Here is a 19696-nt window from a genome sequence, read left to right as displayed (position 1 = left end):
CTGGCCGCCTGGCCAAACTGAGCAATCGGGGGAGAAGGGCCTTGGTCAGGGAGGAGACCAAGAACCCAATGGTAACTCTGACAGAGCTCCAGAGTAACTCTGTGGAGATCGGAGAACCTTCCAGAAGGACAACCATCTCTGCAGCACTCCACCAATCAGGCCTTTACGGTAGAGTGGCCAGACGGAAGCCACTCCTCAGTAAAAGGCACATGACAGCCCGCTTGGAGTTTGCCTAAAGGCACCTAAAGGACTCTCAGATCATGAGAAATAAGATTCTCTGGTCTGATGAAACTAAGATTGAACTCTTTGGCCTGAATGCCAAGTCTGGAGGAAATCTGGCACCATCCCTACGGTGAAGCATGGTGGTGGCAGCATCATGCTGTGGGGATGTTTTTCAGCTGCAGGGACTGGGAGACTAGTCAGGATCAAGGCAAAGATGAACGGAGCAAAGTACAGAGAGATCCTTGATGAAAACCTGCTCCAGAGCGCTCAGGACCTCAGACTGGGGCAAAGGTTCACCTTCCAACAGGACAACGACCCTAAGCACACAGCCAAGACAACGCAGGAGTGGCTTCGGGACAAGTCTCTGAATGTCCTTGAGTGGCCCAGCCAGAGCCCAGACTTGAACCTGATCAAACATCTCTGGAGAGACCTGAAAATAGCTGTGCAGAGACGCTCCCCATCCAACCTGACAGAGCTTGAGAGGATCTGCAGAGAAGAATGGGAGAAACTCCCCAAATACAGATGTGCCAAACTTGTAGCGTAATACCCAAGAAGACTCAAGGCTGTAATCGCTGTCAAAAGTGCTTCAACAAAGTATTTTATTTTTATTTTATTTTATTTCACCTTTATTTAACCAGGTAAGCCAGTTGAGAACAAGTTCTCATTTACAACTGCGACCTGGCCAAGATAAAGTACTGAGTAAAGGGTTTGAAAACGTATGTAAAATGTGATAGTTCCATTTATTTTTAATAAATTTGCAAACATTTCTAAAAACCTGTTTTTGCTTTGTCAATATGAGGTATTGTGTGTTGATTGATGAGGAAAAAATGAATTAAATCCATTTTAGAATAAGGCTGTAACGTAACAAATTGTGGAAAAAGTCTGAATATTTTCCCGAATGCACTGTATATCATCAATCAATGAAGCTGCCATCACATCACAGTAAGCTATATATAATGTGTAAAACAGTTATATATAGAGAGGGTAGAGATGTGTAAAACAGTTATATATAGAGAGTGTAGAGATGTGTAAAACAGTTATATATAGAGAGTGTAGAGATGTGTAAAACAGTTATATAAAGAGAGTGTAGAGATGTGTAAAACAGTTATATATAGAGAGGGTAGAGATGTGTAAAACAGTTATATATAGAGAGGGTAGAGATGTGTAAAACAGTTATATAAAGAGAGTGTGTACCTGTCATCTGTCTGCTGAAGGAACTCCTTCAGCCCTTCAAACTTACACAGGTCCAGATGCGTTGCATACGTATCCTGGTTACCTATAAATGTACAGCTGGGGGGAGGAGGAGAGGAGGAGGAGAGAGGGGGGGTGCGTTTATACAGCTGTAACAAAATGTGGAATAAGTCAAGGGGTGTGAATACTTTCTGAAGGCACTGTATGTATGTACATACGTGTATACTGAACAAAAATATAAAAACGCAACCATTTTTTTTTTTTTTTTTTACTGAGTTACAGTTCATAAGGAAAATCGGTCAATTTAAATAAATAAATTAGGCACTAATCTATGGATTTCACATGACTGGATTTCCCCACCCACTGGGGAGCCAGGCCCAGTCAATCAGAATGAGTTTTTCCCCACAAGGGCTGTATTAAGGACAGAAATACTCCTCACCACACCCCCCCCACCCACCCTCAGACGATCCCACAGGTGAAGAAGCCGAATGTGTAGGTCATGGGGCTGGCGTGGTTACACGTGGGCTGGCGTGGTTACACGTGGGCTGCCGTGGTTACACGTGGGCTGCCGTGGTTACACGTGGGCTGCCGTGGTTACACGTGGGCTGCCGTGGTTACACGTGGGCTGCCGTGGTTACACGTGGGCTGCTGTGGTTGTGAGGCAAGTTGGCTCGCCTTGGAGGCGGCTTATGGTAGAGAAATGAACATTCAATTCTCTGCACAATTCTTTGCACACTCTTGGTATTCTCTCAACCAGCTTCACCTGGAATGCTTTTCCAACAGTCTTGGAGTTCCCACATATGCTGAGCACTTGATGACTGCTTTTCCTTCACTCTGCAGTCCAACTCATCCCAAACCATCTCAATTGGTTTGAGGTCGGGTGATTTTGGAGGCCATATCATCTGGCAGCACTCCATCACTCTCCTTCTTGGTCAAATAGCCCTTACACAGTCTGGAGGTGTGTTGGGTCATTGTCCTGTTGAAAAACAAATGATAGTCCCACTAAGCCCAAACCAGATGTGATGGCGTATCGCTGCAGAATGCTGTGGTAGCCATGCTGGTTAAGTGTGCCTTGAATTCTAAATAAATCACAGACAGTGTCACCAGCAAAGCACCCCCACACCATAACACCTCCTCCTCCATGCTTTATGGTCGGAACCACACATGCAGAGATCATCCGTTCACCTACTCTGCGTCTCACAAAGACACGGCGGATGGAACCAAATCTCTCAAATTTGGACTCATCAGACCAAAGGACAGATTTCCACCGGTCTAATGTCCATTGCTCGTGTTTCTTGGCCCAAGCAAGTCTCTTCTTCTTATTGGTGTCCTTTAGTAGTGGTTTCTTTGGAGCAATTCGACCATTAAGGCCTGATTCACACAGTCTCCTCTGAACAGTTGATGTTGAGATGTGTCCGTTACTTGAACTCTGAAGCATTTATTTGGGCTGCAATTTCTGAGGCTGGTAACTCTAATGAACTTATCCTCTGCAGCAGAGGATACTCTGGGTCTTCCATTCCTGTGGCGGTCCTCGAGAGCCAGTTTCATCATAACGCTTGATGGTTTTTGCGACTGCACTTTTATCCAAAGCGACTAACAGTCATGTGTGCATAAATTTTTACGTATGGGTGGTCCCGGGGATCGAACCCACTACCCCTGGCGTTACAAGCGCCATTCTCTACCAGCTGAGCTAGAGGACCACTTGAAGAAACGTTCAAAGTTCTTGACATTTTCCGTATTGACTGACCTTCATGTCTTAAAGTAATAATGGACTGTCGTTTCTCTTTGCTTATTTGAGCTGTTCTTGCCATAATATGGACTTGGTCTTTTACCCAATAGGGCTATCTTCTGTATACCACCCCTACCTTGTCATAACACAACTAATTCCACAAATTAACTTTCAACAAGGCACACCTGTTAATTGAAATGCATTCCAGGTGACTACCACATGAAGCTGGTTGAGAGAATGTCAAGAAGGTGCAAAGCTGTCATCAAGGCAAAGGGTGGCTATTTGAAGAATCTCAAGTATAAAATATATTTTGATTTGTTTAACACTTATTTGGTTACTACATGATTCCATATGTGTTATTTCATAGTTTTGATGTCTTCACTATTATTCTACAATGTAGAAAATACAGGAAGGCCAAAAAGATAATCAAGAACAATAACCACTGTCTGTTCACCCCGCTATCATCCAGAAGGCGAGGTCAGTACAGGTGCATCAAAGCTGGGACCGAGAGACTGAAAAACAGCTTCCATCTCCAGGCCATCAGACTGTTAAATAGCCATCACTAGCACAGAGAGGCTGCTGCCTATAGACAGACTTTAATAAATGGAACACTTTAATATATATACTGTATTCTATAATATCTTAATAATGTTTACATATCTTGCATTATCCATCTCATATGTATATACTGTATTCTATACTATCTTAATAATGTTTCCATATCTTGCATTACCCGTCTCCTATGTATATACTGTATTCTATACTATCTTAATAATGTTTCCATATCTTGCATTACCATCTCATATGTATATACTGTATTCTATAATATTCTACTGTATCTTAGTCCATGTCACTCTGTCATTGCTTGTCCATATATATATATATATATTCATCAATTCCATTCCTTACTAGTTTTTGTGTGTATTGGGTATTTGTTGTGTAACTGTTAGATATTACTTGCTAGATATTGCAACAACAACATCTGCTAAACACGAGACCAATACATTTGATTTGATTTGAAATGCATACGGACGTCAGGTACATTTAAAAAATCTTACCGGTCACATTTGTCCGGCGCCAAACCCTGGAGTGTGTGTGTGTGTGTGTGTGTGTGTGTGTGTGTGTGTGTGTGTGTGTGTGTGTGTGTGTGTGTGAGTGACCTACCCGTATTTGGAGTGGGGGCATTTGATGTGTTCACAGGCCTTAAGGTGTCCCTCCAGGTTCATGCTGAGCAGAGGGGGGCAGGAAGGGTTGTTGGGGCAGCGAACTGGACGGTAGTCACAGCTCACCTCGTGCTCCCTACAGGTCAGAGGTCACATTAAAAAAGGGACAGTTCACTCCAACGTCTTAAAGGGACAGTTCACTCCAACGTCTACCTATTAAAGGGACAGTTCACTCCAACGTCTACCTATTAAAGGGACAGTTCACTCCAACGTCTACCTATTAAAGGGGACAGTTCACTCCAACGTCTACCTATTAAAGGGGACAGTTCACTCCAACGTCTACCTATTAAAGGGACAGTTCACTCCAACGTCTACCTATTAAAGGGACAGTTCACTCCAACGTCTACCTATTAAAGGGGACAGTTCACTCCAACGTCTACCTATTAAAGGGACAGTTCACTCCAACGTCTACCTATTAAAGGGACAGTTCACTCCAACGTCTACCTATTAAAGGGACAGTTCACTCCAACGTCTACCTATTAAAGGGACAGTTCACTCCAACGTCTACCTATTAAAGGGACAGTTCACTCCAACGTCTACCTATTAAAGGGGACAGTTCACTCCAACGTCTACCTATTAAAGGGGACAGTTCACTCCAACGTCTACCTATTAAAGGGGACAGTTCACTCCAACGTCTACCTATTAAAGGGACAGTTCACTCCCCCTATAAAGGGACGTTCACTCCAACGTCTCCCTATTAAAGGGACAGTTCACTCCAACGTCTACCTATTAAAGGGGACAGTTCACTCCAACGTCTACCTATTAAAGGGGACAGTTCACTCCAACGTCTACCTATTAAAGGGACAGTTCACTCCAACGTCTACCTATTAAAGGGACAGTTCACTCCAACGTCTACCTATTAAAGGGACAGTTCACTCCAACGTCTACCTATTAAAGGGGACAGTTCACTCCAACGTCTACCTATTAAAGGGACAGTTCACTCCAACGTCTACCTATTAAAGGGACAGTTCACTCCAACGTCTACCTATTAAAGGGACAGTTCACTCCAACGTCTACCTATTAAAGGGACAGTTCACTCCAACGTCTACCTATTAAAGGGACAGTTCACTCCAACGTCTACCTATTAAAGGGACAGTTCACTCCAACGTCTACCTATTAAAGGGACAGTTCACTCCAACGCTCCTATTAAAGGGACAGTTCACTCCAACGTCTACCTATTAAAGGGGACAGTTCACTCCAACGTCTACCTATTAAAGGGACAGTTCACTCCAACGTCTACCTATTAAAGGGGACAGTTCACTCCAACGTCTACCTATTAAAGGGACAGTTCACTCCAACGTCTACCTATTAAAGGGGACAGTTCACTCCAACGTCTACCTATTAAAGGGACAGTTCACTCCAACGTCTACCTATTAAAGGGACAGTTCACTCCAACGTCTACCTATTAAAGGGGACAGTTCACTCCAACGTCTACCTATTAAAGGGGACAGTTCACTCCAACGTCTACCTATTAAAGGGACAGTTCACTCCAACGTCTAACTATTAAAGGGACAGTTCACTCCAACGTCTACCTATTAAAGGGACAGTTCACTCCAACGTCTTAAAGGGACAGTTCACTCCAACGTCTACCTATTAAAGGGACAGTTCACTCCAACGTCTACCTATTAAAGGGACAGTTCACTCCAACGTCTACCTATTAAAGGGGACAGTTCACTCCAACGTCTACCTATTAAAGGGACAGTTCACTCCAACGTCTACCTATTAAAGGGACAGTTCACTCCAACGTCTACCTATTAAAGGGACAGTTCACTCCAACGTCTTAAAGGGACAGTTCACTCCAACGTCTACCTATTAAAGGGACAGTTCACTCCAACGTCTACCTATTAAAGGGGACAGTTCACTCCAACGTCTACCTATTAAAGGGACAGTTCACTCCAACGTCTACCTATTAAAGGGGACAGTTGACTCCAACGTCTACCTATTAAAGGGACAGTTCACTCCAACGTCTACCTATTAAAGGGGACAGTTCACTCCAACGTCTACCTATTAAAGGGACAGTTCACTCCAACGTCTACCTATTAAAGGGGACAGTTCACTCCAACGTCTACCTATTAAAGGGACAGTTCACTCCAACGTCTACCTATTAAAGGGACAGTTCACTCCAACGTCTACCTATTAAAGGGACAGTTCACTCCAACGTCTACCTATTAAAGGGACAGTTCACTCCAACGTCTACCTATTAAAGGGACAGTTCACTCCAACGTCTACCTATTAAAGGGGACAGTTCACTCCAACGTCTACCTATTAAAGGGGACAGTTCACTCCAACGTCTACCTATTAAAGGGACAGTTCACTCCAACGTCTACCTATTAAAGGGGACAGTTCACTCCAACGTCTACCTATTAAAGGGACAGTTCACTCCAACGTCTACCTATTAAAGGGACAGTTCACTCCAACGTCTATATAAGGGACAGTTCACTCCAACGTCTACCTATTAAAGGGACAGTTCACTCCAACGTCTACCTATTAAAGGGGACAGTTCACTCCAACGTCCTTTAAAGGGACAGTTCACTCCAACGTCTACCTATTAAAGGGACAGTTCACTCCAACGTCTACCTATTAAAGGGACAGTTCACTCCAACGTCTACCTATTAAAGGGACAGTTCACTCCAACGTCTAACTATTAAAGGGGACAGTTCACTCCAACGTCTACCTATTTAAAGGGACAGTTCACTCCAACGTCTACCTATTAAAGGGACAGTTCACTCCAACGTCTACCTATTAAAGGGACAGTTCACTCCAACGTCTACCTATTAAAGGGGACAGTTCACTCCAACGTCTACCTATTAAAGGGGACAGTTCACTCCAACGTCTACCTATTAAAGGGGACAGTTCACTCCAACGTCTACCTATTAAAGGGACAGTTCACTCCAACGTCTACCTATTAAAGGGGACAGTTCCTCCAACGTCTACCTATTAAAGGGACAGTTCACTCCAACGTCTACCTATTAAAGGGACAGTTCACTCCAACGTCTACCTATTAAAGGGACAGTTCACTCCAACGTCTACCTATTAAAGGGGACAGTTCACTCCAACGTCTACCTATTAAAGGGACAGTTCACTCCAACGTCTACCTATTAAAGGGACAGTTCACTCCAACGTCTACCTATTAAAGGGACAGTTCACTCCAACGTCTACCTATTAAAGGGACAGTTCACTCCAACGTCTACCTATTAAAGGGACAGTTCACTCCAACGTCTACCTATTAAAGGGGACAGTTCACTCCAACGTCTACCTATTAAAAGGGACAGTTCACTCCAACGTCTTAAAGGGACAGTTCACTCCAACGTCTACCTATTAAAGGGGACAGTTCACTCCAACGTCTACCTATTAAAGGGACAGTTCACTCCAACGTCTTAAAGGGACAGTTCACTCCAACGTCTACCTATTAAAGAGGACAGTTCACTCCAACGTCTACCTATTAAAGGGGACAGTTCACTCCAACGACGTCTACCTATTAAAGGGGACAGTTCACTCCAACGTCTACCTATTAAAGGGACAGTTCACTCCAACGTCTAACTATTAAAGGGACAGTTCACTCCAACGTCTTAAAGGGACAGTTCACTCCAACGTCTACCTATTAAAGGGGACAGTTCACTCCAATGTCTTAAAGGGACAGTTCACTCCAACGTCTACCTATTAAAGAGGACAGTTCACTCCAACGTCTACCTATTAAAGGGGACAGTTCACTCCAACGTCTACCTATTAAAGGGACAGTTCACTCCAACGTCTAACTATTAAAGGGACAGTTCACTCCAACGTCTTAAAGGGACAGTTCACTCCAACGTCTACCTATTAAAGGGGACAGTTCACTCCAACGTCTTAAAGGGACAGTTCACTCCAACGTCTACCTATTAAAGAGGACAGTTCACTCCAACGTCTACCTATTAAAGGGGACAGTTCACTCCAACGTCTACCTATTAAAGGGACAGTTCACTCCAACGTCTACCTATTAAAGGGACAGTTCACTCCAACGTCTACCTATTAAAGGGGACAGTTCACTCCAACGTCTACCTATTAAAGGGGACAGTTCACTCCAACGTCTACCTATTAAAGGGGACAGTTCACTCCAACGTCTACCTATTAAAGGGACAGTTCACTCCAACGTCTACCTATTAAAGGGGACAGTTCACTCCAACGTCTACCTATTAAAGGGGACAGTTCACTCCAACGTCTACCTATTAAAGGGACAGTTCACTCCAACGTCTTAAAGGGACAGTTCACTCCAACGTCTACCTATTAAAGGGGACAGTTCACTCCAACGTCTAACTATTAAAGGGACAGTTCACTCCAACGTCTACCTATTAAAGGGACAGTTCACTCCAACGTCTACCTATTAAAGGGGACAGTTCACTCCAACGTCTTAAAGGGACAGTTCACTCCAACGTCTACCTATTAAAGAGGACAGTTCACTCCAACGTCTACCTATTAAAGGGGACAGTTCACTCCAACGTCTACCTATTAAAGGGACAGTTCACTCCAACGTCTACCTATTAAAGGGGACAGTTCACTCCAACGTCTACCTATTAAAGGGACAGTTCACTCCAACGTCTACCTATTAAAGGGGACAGTTCACTCCAACGTCTACCTATTAAAGGGGACAGTTCACTCCAACGTCTACCTATTAAAGGGGACAGTTCACTCCAACGTCTACCTATTAAAGGGACAGTTCACGACCAAAATCAATCATTTTCACGGCTAAACCATAAACGACTGGGAAAGACCGGCACCATGTAAATTCAGGTTGGCTGCAGACTCATCTCTGCATCAGACCCCCCTTTTGGAGGTCTGACAACATCTGACAAACTTTGGATTTTTAGAGTGAACTGTCCCTTTAAAAAATCACAACAGCACAACGACTCATTAAAAACAACGTAATATTTCCATTACAAGCCCTTACTTGCGTGTGGTGAGCTTGATGGTGAAGGGGCAGCCCATCGGATCCACCTCAAAGTTCCCTGGTCCTCCCATCTTAGGGGTCCCCCCACCACCCCCACTAGCAGCAGCCCCACCAGCAGCCCCGTTAGCCCCAGCGACAGTAGGGGTCGTGGGGGTGGTGTTTAAGGGCCGGCAGCCGTATTTACAGTGGATGAACAGCTCTCCTATCTGTTCTGCTACAGCTATGTTATTCACCACCACCGTCAGCTTAGCTGTGTCCACCGGACACTTATCTAGAGGAGAGAGAGATGGAAAGAGAGAGAGAGAGATGGAAAGGGAGAGAGACAGAGAGAGAGAGAGAGAGACAGAGAGAGAGAGAGAGAGAGAGAGAGAGAGAGAGAGAGAGAGAGAGAGAGAGAGAGAGAGAGAGAGACAAACAAATGTAACAACAAATTTGCTTTCACATTATATGTGCTGCTGGCAAGGTGTAAGTATTTGACCAACAGTGTAGGTAGGTAAAGTCCCCTACCGGAGGTCAAGGCACATCGCCTGCAGAAGGTGTGCTGGAGGGAGAGACCGAGACCAGGTCAATGAGTGAGTGATTGATTTCAACCATATAATGTTTCATGGTTTTCCCCTCGCTGGAATGAGGAAGTGAGAGGATAGTTTATCTCACCCCACAGGTGGTGATGACAGGATCTTTGAAGACGCTGCAGCAGAGCTGACAACACAGCTTCACTGACGGCTGCTCTGCAAACACCAGGGGCTCCTACACACACACACACACATAATTAGCAATGAGTCCTCATTAGCATGGTTAGCATTGAGGAATATTAGCAGGTTAGCATTGAGTTACCATTAGCATTGCTAGCATTGCGTTATCATTAGCATCAATAGCATTGGGGTATCATTAGCGTCGATAGCATTGAGGTATCGTTAGCGTCGATAGCATTGAGGTATCATTAGCGTCGATAGCATTGGGGTATCATTAGCGTCGATAGCATTGAGGTATCATTAGCGTCGAAATAACTCGACGCTATCGATGCTAACGTTAACATTATCATATTTAATGTTGAAGAATTGTTAGCATCTTTAGCATTGAAGTATCATTAGCGTAGACGTACCGTGTCGTCGTCGTCCTCGTGAAGAGAGAAGGTTGAGCGGAGAGACATGTTGGACTCAGAGTGGAGGGAACGCACTGAGATGGCCGAGTCAGAACGCCTCGGGGTGCTGATGGGGAGCTGGGGGGGACACAGAGAGACACACAGAGAGACACAGAGACAGACAGACAGACAGACAGACAGAAGAGAGAGAGACACAGAGAGAGACACAGAGAGAGAGAGAGAGAGAGAGAGAGACAGAGAGAGAGAGAGAGAGAGAGAGAGAGACAGAGAGAGACAGAGAGAGACAGAGAGACAGAGAGAGAGAGAGAGAGAGAGAGACACAGAGAGAGACAGACAGACAGACACAGAGACAGACAGACAGGACAGGACAGACAGACAGAGAGACACAGAGACAGAGAGAGACAGACAGACAGAGGGAGAGACAGAGAGAGAGAGAGACAGAGACAGAGAGACACAGAGACAGAGAGAGAGAGAGAGAGAGAGAGACAGAGACAGAGAGACAGAGACAGAGAGACACAGAGAGAGAGACAGAGACAGAGAGACACAGAGAGAGAGAGAGAGAGAGACAGACAGACAGAGGAGAGAGAGACAGAGAGACACAGAGAGAGAGACACAGAGAGACACAGAGAGAGACAGAGACAGAGACAGAGACAGAGAATTAAAGATATACATCTTATTAATAGAAAAGTAAAAGGCGTAATAATAAAAGTATTAATAGATACACGACGAGTAACGATAACTTGGTTATCTACAAGGGGAACCCAGGACCAAGTGGATGTGCAGGGGTACGAGGTAACTGGGGTAGATACTAAAGAGTACCAGCAACATACTGTATGTGATGAGTCAAAAAACAAGAAGTACACCAAAAAAAAAAGAGTCAATACAGATAGTTAAATAGTTAACCAAATAGCTACCCGGACTAACTGTTTAGCAGTCTTATGGCTTCGGGGTTGAAGCTGTTCAGGGGTTCTGTTGGCTGCAGACTTGGTGCATCGGTACCGCTTGCCGTGCGGTAGCAGAGAGAACAGTTTATGACTTGGGTGGCTGGAGTCTGATCATTTTTAGGGTCTTCCTCGGACACAGCCTGGTATATAGAGGTCCTGGATGGCAGGAAGCTCGGCCCCAGTGATGTACTGGGCCGTCCGCACTACCCTCTGTAGCGCCTTGCGGTCAGATGCCAAGCGGTTGCCATACCAGGCGGTGATGCAGCCAGTCAAGATGCTCTCGATGGTGCCGCTGTATAAACCTTTTGAGGATCTGAGGGCCCATGCCAAATCTTTTCAGCCTCCTGAGGGTGAAGAGGCGTTGTCGTGCCCTCTTCACAACTGTGTTGGTGTGTTTGGACCATGATAGTTTGTTGGTGATGTGGACACCAAGGAACTTGAAGCTCTCAACCCTGTTCCACTACAGCCCCGTCGATGCGAATGGAGGCGTGCTTGCCCCCCGCCATTTTCCTGTAGTCCACAATCAGCTCCTTCGTCTTGCTGACGTTGAGGGAGAGGTTGTTGTCCCGGCACCGCACACTGCCAGGTCTCTGACCTCCTCCCTATAGGCTGTCTCAGCATTGAGGGAGAGGTTGTTGTCATGGCACCGCACTGCCAGGTCTCTGACCTCCTCCCTATAGGCTGTCTCAGCGTTGTCGGTGATCTGGCCGTCGCCGGCAAAACTTAATTATGGAGTTGTGCGCGGCCACGCAGTCATGGGTGAACATTGGGAGTACAGAAGGGGACTGAGCATGCACCCCCTGTGGGAACCCCGGTACTGAGGGTCGGCGTGGCGGATGTGTTGTTGCCTACCCTCACCACCAGGGGGCGCCCCGTCAGGAAAGTCCAGGAACCAGTTGCAGAGGGAGGTGTTCAGTCCCAGGGTCCTTATCTGTACCAGTATACTATGGTGTTGAACGCTGAGCTGTAGTCAACGAACAGTAGAGTGTTACTTTTGTCCAAGTGGGAAAGGGGAGTGTGGAGTGCAATGCAGATTGCATCATCTGTTTGGGCCGGTATATATCGAATTGGAGTGGGGTCCAGGGTGTCTGGGATGATGGTGTTGATATGAGCTTTCAAAGCATTTTCATGGACTACAGATGTGAGTGCTACGGGGGCGATAGTCATTTAGACAGGTTACCTTGGCATTCTTGGGGCACAGGGACTATGATGGTCTGCTTGAAACACGTAGGTACTACAGACTGGGTCAGGGAGGGGTTGAAACTGTCAGTGAAGACACTTGCCAGCTGGTCAGCGCATAATATAATAAAATAATATAATATAAATAATATAATATGCCATTTAGCAGACGCTTTTATCCAAAGCGACTTACAGTCATGCGTGCATACATGTTATTTTTTTTGTGTATGGGTGGTCCCGGGGATCGAACCCACTACCTTGGCGTTACAAGCGCCGTGCTCTACCAGCTGAGCTACAGAGGACCACAGGCGCATGCTCCGAGTACGCGTCATGGTGTAATTTGGTAATCCGTCTGTCCCTGTGCGGCCTTGTGAATGTTAACCTATTTTAAAAAAATCTTACTCACGTCGGCTACGGAGACAGTCGTCTGGAACGGTTAGTGAGCTCTCATGCATGGTTCAGTGTTGCTTGCGTTGGAGTGAGAGCATAGGAGGTATTAAGCTCGTCTGGTACCCTCTGTAATCCGTGATAGTTTGCAAGCCCTGGCACGTCCTACGAGCGCTGTAGCAGGAGTTCTTAATAAGCGTCCGGGTTAGTATTCCGGCAGGTCTTCTGGTTTGGGGAATTGTACGTCACCGTGGGGACGACGACGACGACGTCATCGATGCACTGATTAACGAAGTCGGTGACGGATGAGGTAAACTTCTCAATGCCATCGAAATGCTTCACGGAACATGTTCCAGAAACGTGCTAGAAAAGCATTTAACTTCTACTGTGTGTACCAGTCAAATTAACTTCACTTGAAATAATGGCATTTACTCTGCAGAGCACCAAGACAGCATGAGGAAAATCAGTGTGTGTGTTTTTGTGTGTGTGTGTGTTTTTGTTTGTGTGTGTGTGTGTGTGTGTGTTTGTGTGTGTGTGTGTGTGTGTTTGTGTGTGTTGTGTGTGTGTGTGTGTGTGTGTGTGTTTTTGTGTGTGTGTATGTGTGTGTGTATGTGTGTGTGTTTTTGTGTGTGTGTGTGTGTCTGTGTGTGTGTGTGTGTGTTTTTTGTCTGTGTGTGTGTGTGTGTGTGTGTGTGTGTTGTGTGTGTGTGTGTGTGTGTGTTTGTGTGTGTCTGTGTATGTGTGTGTGTGTGTGTGTGTGTGTGTGTGTGTTTTTGTGTGTGTGTATGTGTGTGTGTATGTGTGTGTGTATGTGTGTGTGTGTGTACCATGCCGTCCTCATCGTCTCGTGGTGAGTATGTGAGGGTGCTTGAGGAGGAGGGGGTACGGCGATGCTGTTTGTAGGTACTGGAAGCTTCCGCTGGAACAGAGAGAGAGCGAGTCTGGGGTTAATATATATATATATATATATATATATATATATTATATACATCTTTAATATATAGTTAGCATATAGCTAGCTACCATATAGAGAGAGTCTGGGGTTAATATATAGTTAGCATATCGCTAGCTACCATATAGAGTAGTTACCGTATACAGTGCATTCGGAAAGTATTCAGAGCCCTTGACTTTTTCCACATTTTGTTACGTTACAGCCTTATTCTAAAATAGATTAAATAAAAATCCTCATCAATCTACACACAATACCCCATAACGACAAAGCGAAAACAGGTTTATCGAACATTCTGCAAATGTATTACAAATAAAAAACAGAAATACCTTATTTACATAAGTATTCAGACCCTTTGCTATGAAACTCAAAATTGAGTTCAGGTGCATCCTGTTTCCATTGATCATCCTTGAGATGTTTCTACATCTTGATTGGAGTCCACCTGTGGTAAATTCAATTGATTGGACATGATTTGGAAAGGCACACACCTGTCTATATAAGGTCCCACAGTTGGCAGTGCATGTCAGAGCAAAAACCAAGCCATGATGTCGAAGGAATTGTCCATAGAGCTCTGAGACAGGATTGTGTCGAGGCACAGATCTGGGGAAGGGTACCAAAACAATTCTGCAGCATTGAAGGTCCCCAAGAACACAGTGGCCTCCATCATTCTTAAATGGAAGAAGTTTGGAACCACCAAGACTCTTCCTAGAGCTGGCTGCCCGGCCAAACTGAGCAATCGGGGGAGAAGGGCCTTTGGTCAGGGAGGTGACCAAGAACCTGATGGTCACTCTGACAGAGCTCCAGAGTTCCTCTGTGGAGATGGGAGAATGTTCCAGAAGGACAACCATCTCTGCAGCACTCCACCAATCAGGCCTTTATGGTAGAGTGGCCAGACGGAAGCCACTCCTCAGTAAAAGGCACATGACAGCCCGCTTGGAGTTTGCCAAAAGGCACCTAAAGGACTCTCAGACCATGAGAAACAAGATTCTCTGGTCTGATGAAACCAAGATTGAACTCTTTAGCCTGAATGCCAATCGTCACGTCTGGAGGAAACCTGGCACAATCCCTACGGTGAAGCATTGTGGTGGCAGCATCATGCTGTGGGGATGTTTTTCAGCGGCAGGGACTGGGAGAATAGTCAGGATCGAGGGAAAGATGAACAGAGCAAAGTACAGAGAGATCCTTGATGAAAATCTGCTCCAGAGTGCTCAGGACCTCAGACTGGGGCGAATGTTCACCTTCCAACAGGACAACGACCCTAAGCACACAGCCACGACATTGCAAGAGTGGCTTCGGGACAAGTCTCTGAATGTCCTTGAGTGGCCCAGCCAGAGCCCGGACTTGAACCCGACCTGAAAATAGCTGTGCAGCGAGGCTCCCCATCTAACCTGACAGAGCTTGAGAAGATCTGCAGAGAAGAATGGGAGAAACTCCCCAAATACAGGTGTGCCAAGCTTGTAGCGTCATACCCAAGAAGACTCAAGGCTGTAATCGCTGCCAAAGGTGCTTCAACAAAGTACTCAGTAAAGGGTCTGAATACTTATGTAAATGTGATATTTCAGTTTTTTGTATTTGTATACATTTGCAAACATTTCTACAAACCTGCTTTTTTGCTTTGTCATTATGGGGTATTGTGTTTAGATTGATGAGGGAAAACAAACAATTTAATCAATTTTACAATAAGGCTGTAACGTCACAAAATGTGGGAAAAAAAGTCTAAATACTTTCCGAATGCACCTCATACTCAGTTGACGTAAGACACAGGTATTTCTATCTACAGATGTGGCATATAAAGGAGGACCTACCCATCTCTCACTAGGAAGTTACCACAATAAATCACTGACACCATAGAATCTAGATTTTAAGATTATATTTCTATGTCTGACATCACCTTGGGCTTTAGTCAGTGAGGTTAAGCTTTCAGGATGTTGCAGGTGGAATATATATATATATATATATATATATATATATATATAATATATTATCAGCTGACGTGATTCCTTATGCTGAGGCCCTGAGTTTTCCCTTGAGGTGGACTCACTTTTAGCTCCAGGAACCACGGCTGAGAAGGTGGGGCCAAAGGAGGCCTCCATGCTGGTGGTCTCACCCCGCTGGGGGGGGGGTCTGGCTGGGAGAGGGGTAGAGATGTCTGGCTGGCTGCTGCTGGTGGTCTCTCACCCCGCTGGGGGGGGGTCTGGCTGGGAGAGGGGTAGAGATGTCTGGCTGGCTGCTGCTGGTGGTCTCTCACCCCGCTGGGGAGTCTGGCTGGGAGAGGGTAGAGATGTCTGGCTGGCTGCTGCTGGTGGTCTCTCACCCCGCTGGGGGGGGGGTCTGGCTGGGAGAGGGGTAGAGATGTCTGGCTGGCTGCTGCTGGTGGTCTCTCACCCGCTGGGGGTCTGGCTGGGAGAGGGGTAGAGATGTCTGGCTGGCTGCTGCTGGTGGTCTCTCACCCCGCTGGGGGGGGGGTCTGGCTGGGAGAGGGGTAGAGATGTCTGGCTGGGTGCTGCTGGTGGTCTCTCACCCCGCTGGGGGGTCTGGCTGGGAGAGGGGTAGAGATGTCTGGCTGGCTGCTGCTGGTGGTCTCTCACCCCGCTGGGGGGGGGGTCTGGCTGGGAGAGGGGTAGAGATGTCTGGCTGGGTGGCTGGCTGCTGGTCTGGAGATCCTGGTGTACAGGCCACTCACTGCTGCACACAACCCACAACCCACACACTGGACACAGCCTCTGGAGCCTGGGGAGGGGGGGAGAGGTACAGGCGGTCAGAGGTACAGGGGAACCAGAGAGGACATGGCCAGGTGGTACAGGGGAACCAGAGTAGGCATGGCCAGGTGATACAGGGGAACCAGAGAGGACATGGCCAGGTGGTACAGGGGAACCAGAGAGGACATGGCCAGGTGATACAGGGGAACCAGAGAGGACATGGCCAGGTGGTACAGGGGAACCAGAGAGGACATGGCCAGGTGGTACAGGGGAACCAGAGAGGACATGGCCAGGTGGTACAGGGGAACCAGAGAGGACATGGCCAGGTGGTACAGGGGAACCAGAGAGGGCATGGCCAGGTGGTACAGGGGAACCAGAGAGGACATGGCCAGGTGGTTCAGGGGAACCAGAGAGGACATGGCCAGGTGATACAGGGGAACCAGAGAGGACATGGCCAGGTGGTACAGGGGAACCAGAGTAGGCATGGCCAGGTGGTACAGGGGAACCAGAGTAGGCATGGCCAGGTGGTTCAGGGGAACCAGAGAGGACATGGCCAGGTGGTACAGGGGAACCAGAGAGGAGATGGCCAGGTGGTACAGGGGAACCAGAGAGGACATGGCCAGGTGATACAGGGGAACCAGAGTAGGACATGGCCAGGTGATACAGGGGAACCAGAGAGGACATGGCCAGGTGGTACAGGGGAACCAGAGTAGGCATGGCCAGGTGGTACAGGGGAACCAGAGAGGACATGGCCAGGTGGTACAGGGGAACCAGAGAGGACATGGCCAGGTGATACAGGGGAACCAGAGAGGACATGGCCAGGTGGTACAGGGGAACCAGAGTAGGCATGGCCAGGTGGTTCAGGGGAACCAGAGAGGACATGGCCAGGTGGTACAGGGGAACCAGAGAGGAGATGGCCAGGTGGTACAGGGGAACCAGAGAGGACATGGCCAGGTGGTACAGGGGAACCAGAGAGGACATGGCCAGGTGGTACAGGGGAACCAGAGAGGACATGGCCAGGTGATACAGGGGAACCAGAGAGGACATGGCCAGGTGGTACAGGGGAACCAGAGAGGACATGGCCAGGTGATACAGGGGAACCAGAGAGGACATGGCCAGGTGGTACAGGGGAACCAGAGAGGACATGGCCAGGTGGTACAGGGGAACCAGAGTAGGCATGGCCAGGTGGTACAGGGGAACCAGAGTAGGCATGGCCAGGTGGTACAGGGGAACCAGAGTAGGCATGGCCAGGTGGTACAGGGGAACCAGAGTAGGCATGGCCAGGTGGTACAGGGGAACCAGAGAGGACATGGCCAGGTGGTACAGGGGAACCAGAGAGGACATGGCCAGGTGGTACAGGGGAACCAGAGAGGACATGGCCAGGTGGTACAGGGGAACCAGAGTAGGCATGGCCAGGTGGTACAGGGGAACCAGAGAGGACATGGCCAGGTGGTACAGGGGAACCAGAGTAGGCATGGCCAGGTGGTACAGGGGAACCAGAGTAGGCATGGCCAGGTGGTACAGGGGAACCAGAGAGGACATGGCCAGGTGGTACAGGGGAACCAGAGTAGGCATGGCCAGGTGGTACAGGGGAACCAGAGAGGACATGGCCAGGTGGTACAGGGGAACCAGAGAGGACATGGCCAGGTGGTACAGGGGAACCAGAGAGGACATGGCCAGGTGGTACAGGGGAACCAGAGAGGAGATGGCCAGGTGGTACAGGGGAACCAGAGTAGGCATGGCCAGGTGGTACAGGGGGAACCAGAGAGGACATGGCCAGGTGGTACAGGGGAACCAGAGAGGACATGGCCAGGTGGTACAGGGGAACCAGAGTAGGCATGGCCAGGTGGTTCAGGGGAACCAGAGAGGACATGGCCAGGTGGTACAGGGGAACCAGAGAGGACATGGCCAGGTGGTACAGGGGAACCAGAGTAGGCATGGCCAGGTGGTACAGGGGAACCAGAGAGGACATGGCCAGGTGGTACAGGGGAACCAGAGAGGACATGGCCAGGTGGTACAGGGGAACCAGAGAGGACATGGCCAGGTGATACAGGGGAACCAGAGTAGGACATGGCCAGGTGATACACAGGGGCTGGTACACAGGGCAAATAAACAATTACACGCACCAGGATTACTCTGTACCACCGCGAATAAGATGGGTGACAGGTCTGCATTCTAATGGAGACTGTTCCAACTTTACAATGACAAACCTATTGAGCCTGACGTCCGACCAACAGGTTACCAACCTTCAGATCTGACTGAAGACAACGTGATCTACATCGACCCGAACACATATACCATAACCCTTCAAACCTGTCCGACATCTATCAGTTATCTACAACTCGGCGCTAGCTACACCATTTCCTAGTAGTCCTAACTAGTTGAAGGGAAATATGTAACAAGAGGTCCAACTCTACAGAGACCAGAGCAGTGTTTCTCTCTAGCCATCTGCTCTTCTCCTGGTCCTGCAACCAAGAACGAACTATGTAGCTAGGCTAACAAGAGGTCCAACTCTACAGAGACCAGAGCAGTGTTTCTCTCTGGCCATCTGTTCCTCTACAAACTCATGAGGTAAACAGAAAGGCATGCAGACTGTCACCTCATATGGTAATATCATACTTCAAAATCAGCCAATAAAAACTGCCCGGAACTACTAATCATCGAAATACGTGAATAGTATTGTGTGTGAGAGAGAGAGAGAGAGAGAGAGAGAGAGAGAGAGAGAGAGAGAGAGAGAGAGAGAGAGAGAGAGAGACAGAGAGAGAGAGAGAGAGAGAGAGAGAGAGAGAGAGAGAGAGAGAGAGAGAGAGAGAGAGAGAGAGAGAGAGAGAGACAGAGAGAGAGAGAGAGAGACAGAGAGAGAGAGAGAGACAGAGAGAGAGAGAGAGAGAGAGAGAGAGAGAGAGACAGACAGAGAGAGAGAGACAGAGAGAGAGAGAGAGAGAGAGAGAGAGAGAGAGAGAGAGAGAGAGAGAGTGAGAGTCACACACACTGAACTAATGTTAATTCACTCCTGGGCACTGGGCCAAATCCGTGATACACAACGATTCACATACTGTTAGTTAGGTATCTAACGTTACCGTTACACTTACTATCTGCTAGCTAACATTATCGACATGGCTTGCCAGCATAAAATGCGAATGGTCAATT

The 19696-nt window shown here is 47.5% G+C and overlaps 1 protein-coding gene across 2 annotated transcripts in view; it reads right to left on the bottom strand.

Annotated features, from left to right (window-relative positions):
- traf7 (TNF receptor-associated factor 7) overlaps positions 1-16099 on the bottom strand; it is a 54736-nt gene extending 38637 nt beyond the window's left edge. For both annotated transcript variants that reach the window (XM_045215922.1, XM_045215923.1), the window contains exons 1-8: positions 15889-16099; positions 13726-13817; positions 10389-10505; positions 9941-10033; positions 9794-9827; positions 9287-9557; positions 4307-4441; positions 1417-1512 (exon numbers count right to left, since the gene is read on the bottom strand). In XM_045215922.1, the coding sequence (XP_045071857.1) occupies positions 1417-1512; positions 4307-4441; positions 9287-9557; positions 9794-9827; positions 9941-10033; positions 10389-10505; positions 13726-13817; positions 15889-15940 (890 nt within the window). In that variant the 5' untranslated portion in view covers positions 15941-16099. The remainder of the gene's footprint in view (positions 1-1416; positions 1513-4306; positions 4442-9286; positions 9558-9793; positions 9828-9940; positions 10034-10388; positions 10506-13725; positions 13818-15888) is intronic.
- Positions 16100-19696: the final 3597 nt, after the last annotated feature.

Source organism: Coregonus clupeaformis, unplaced genomic scaffold, assembly GCF_020615455.1.
Source record: "Coregonus clupeaformis isolate EN_2021a unplaced genomic scaffold, ASM2061545v1 scaf0556, whole genome shotgun sequence".
Taxonomy (NCBI): Eukaryota; Metazoa; Chordata; class Actinopteri; order Salmoniformes; family Salmonidae; genus Coregonus; species Coregonus clupeaformis.
Note: the sequence above shows the minus strand (reverse complement) of the source record. Positions and strands in the feature narration are given on the sequence as shown.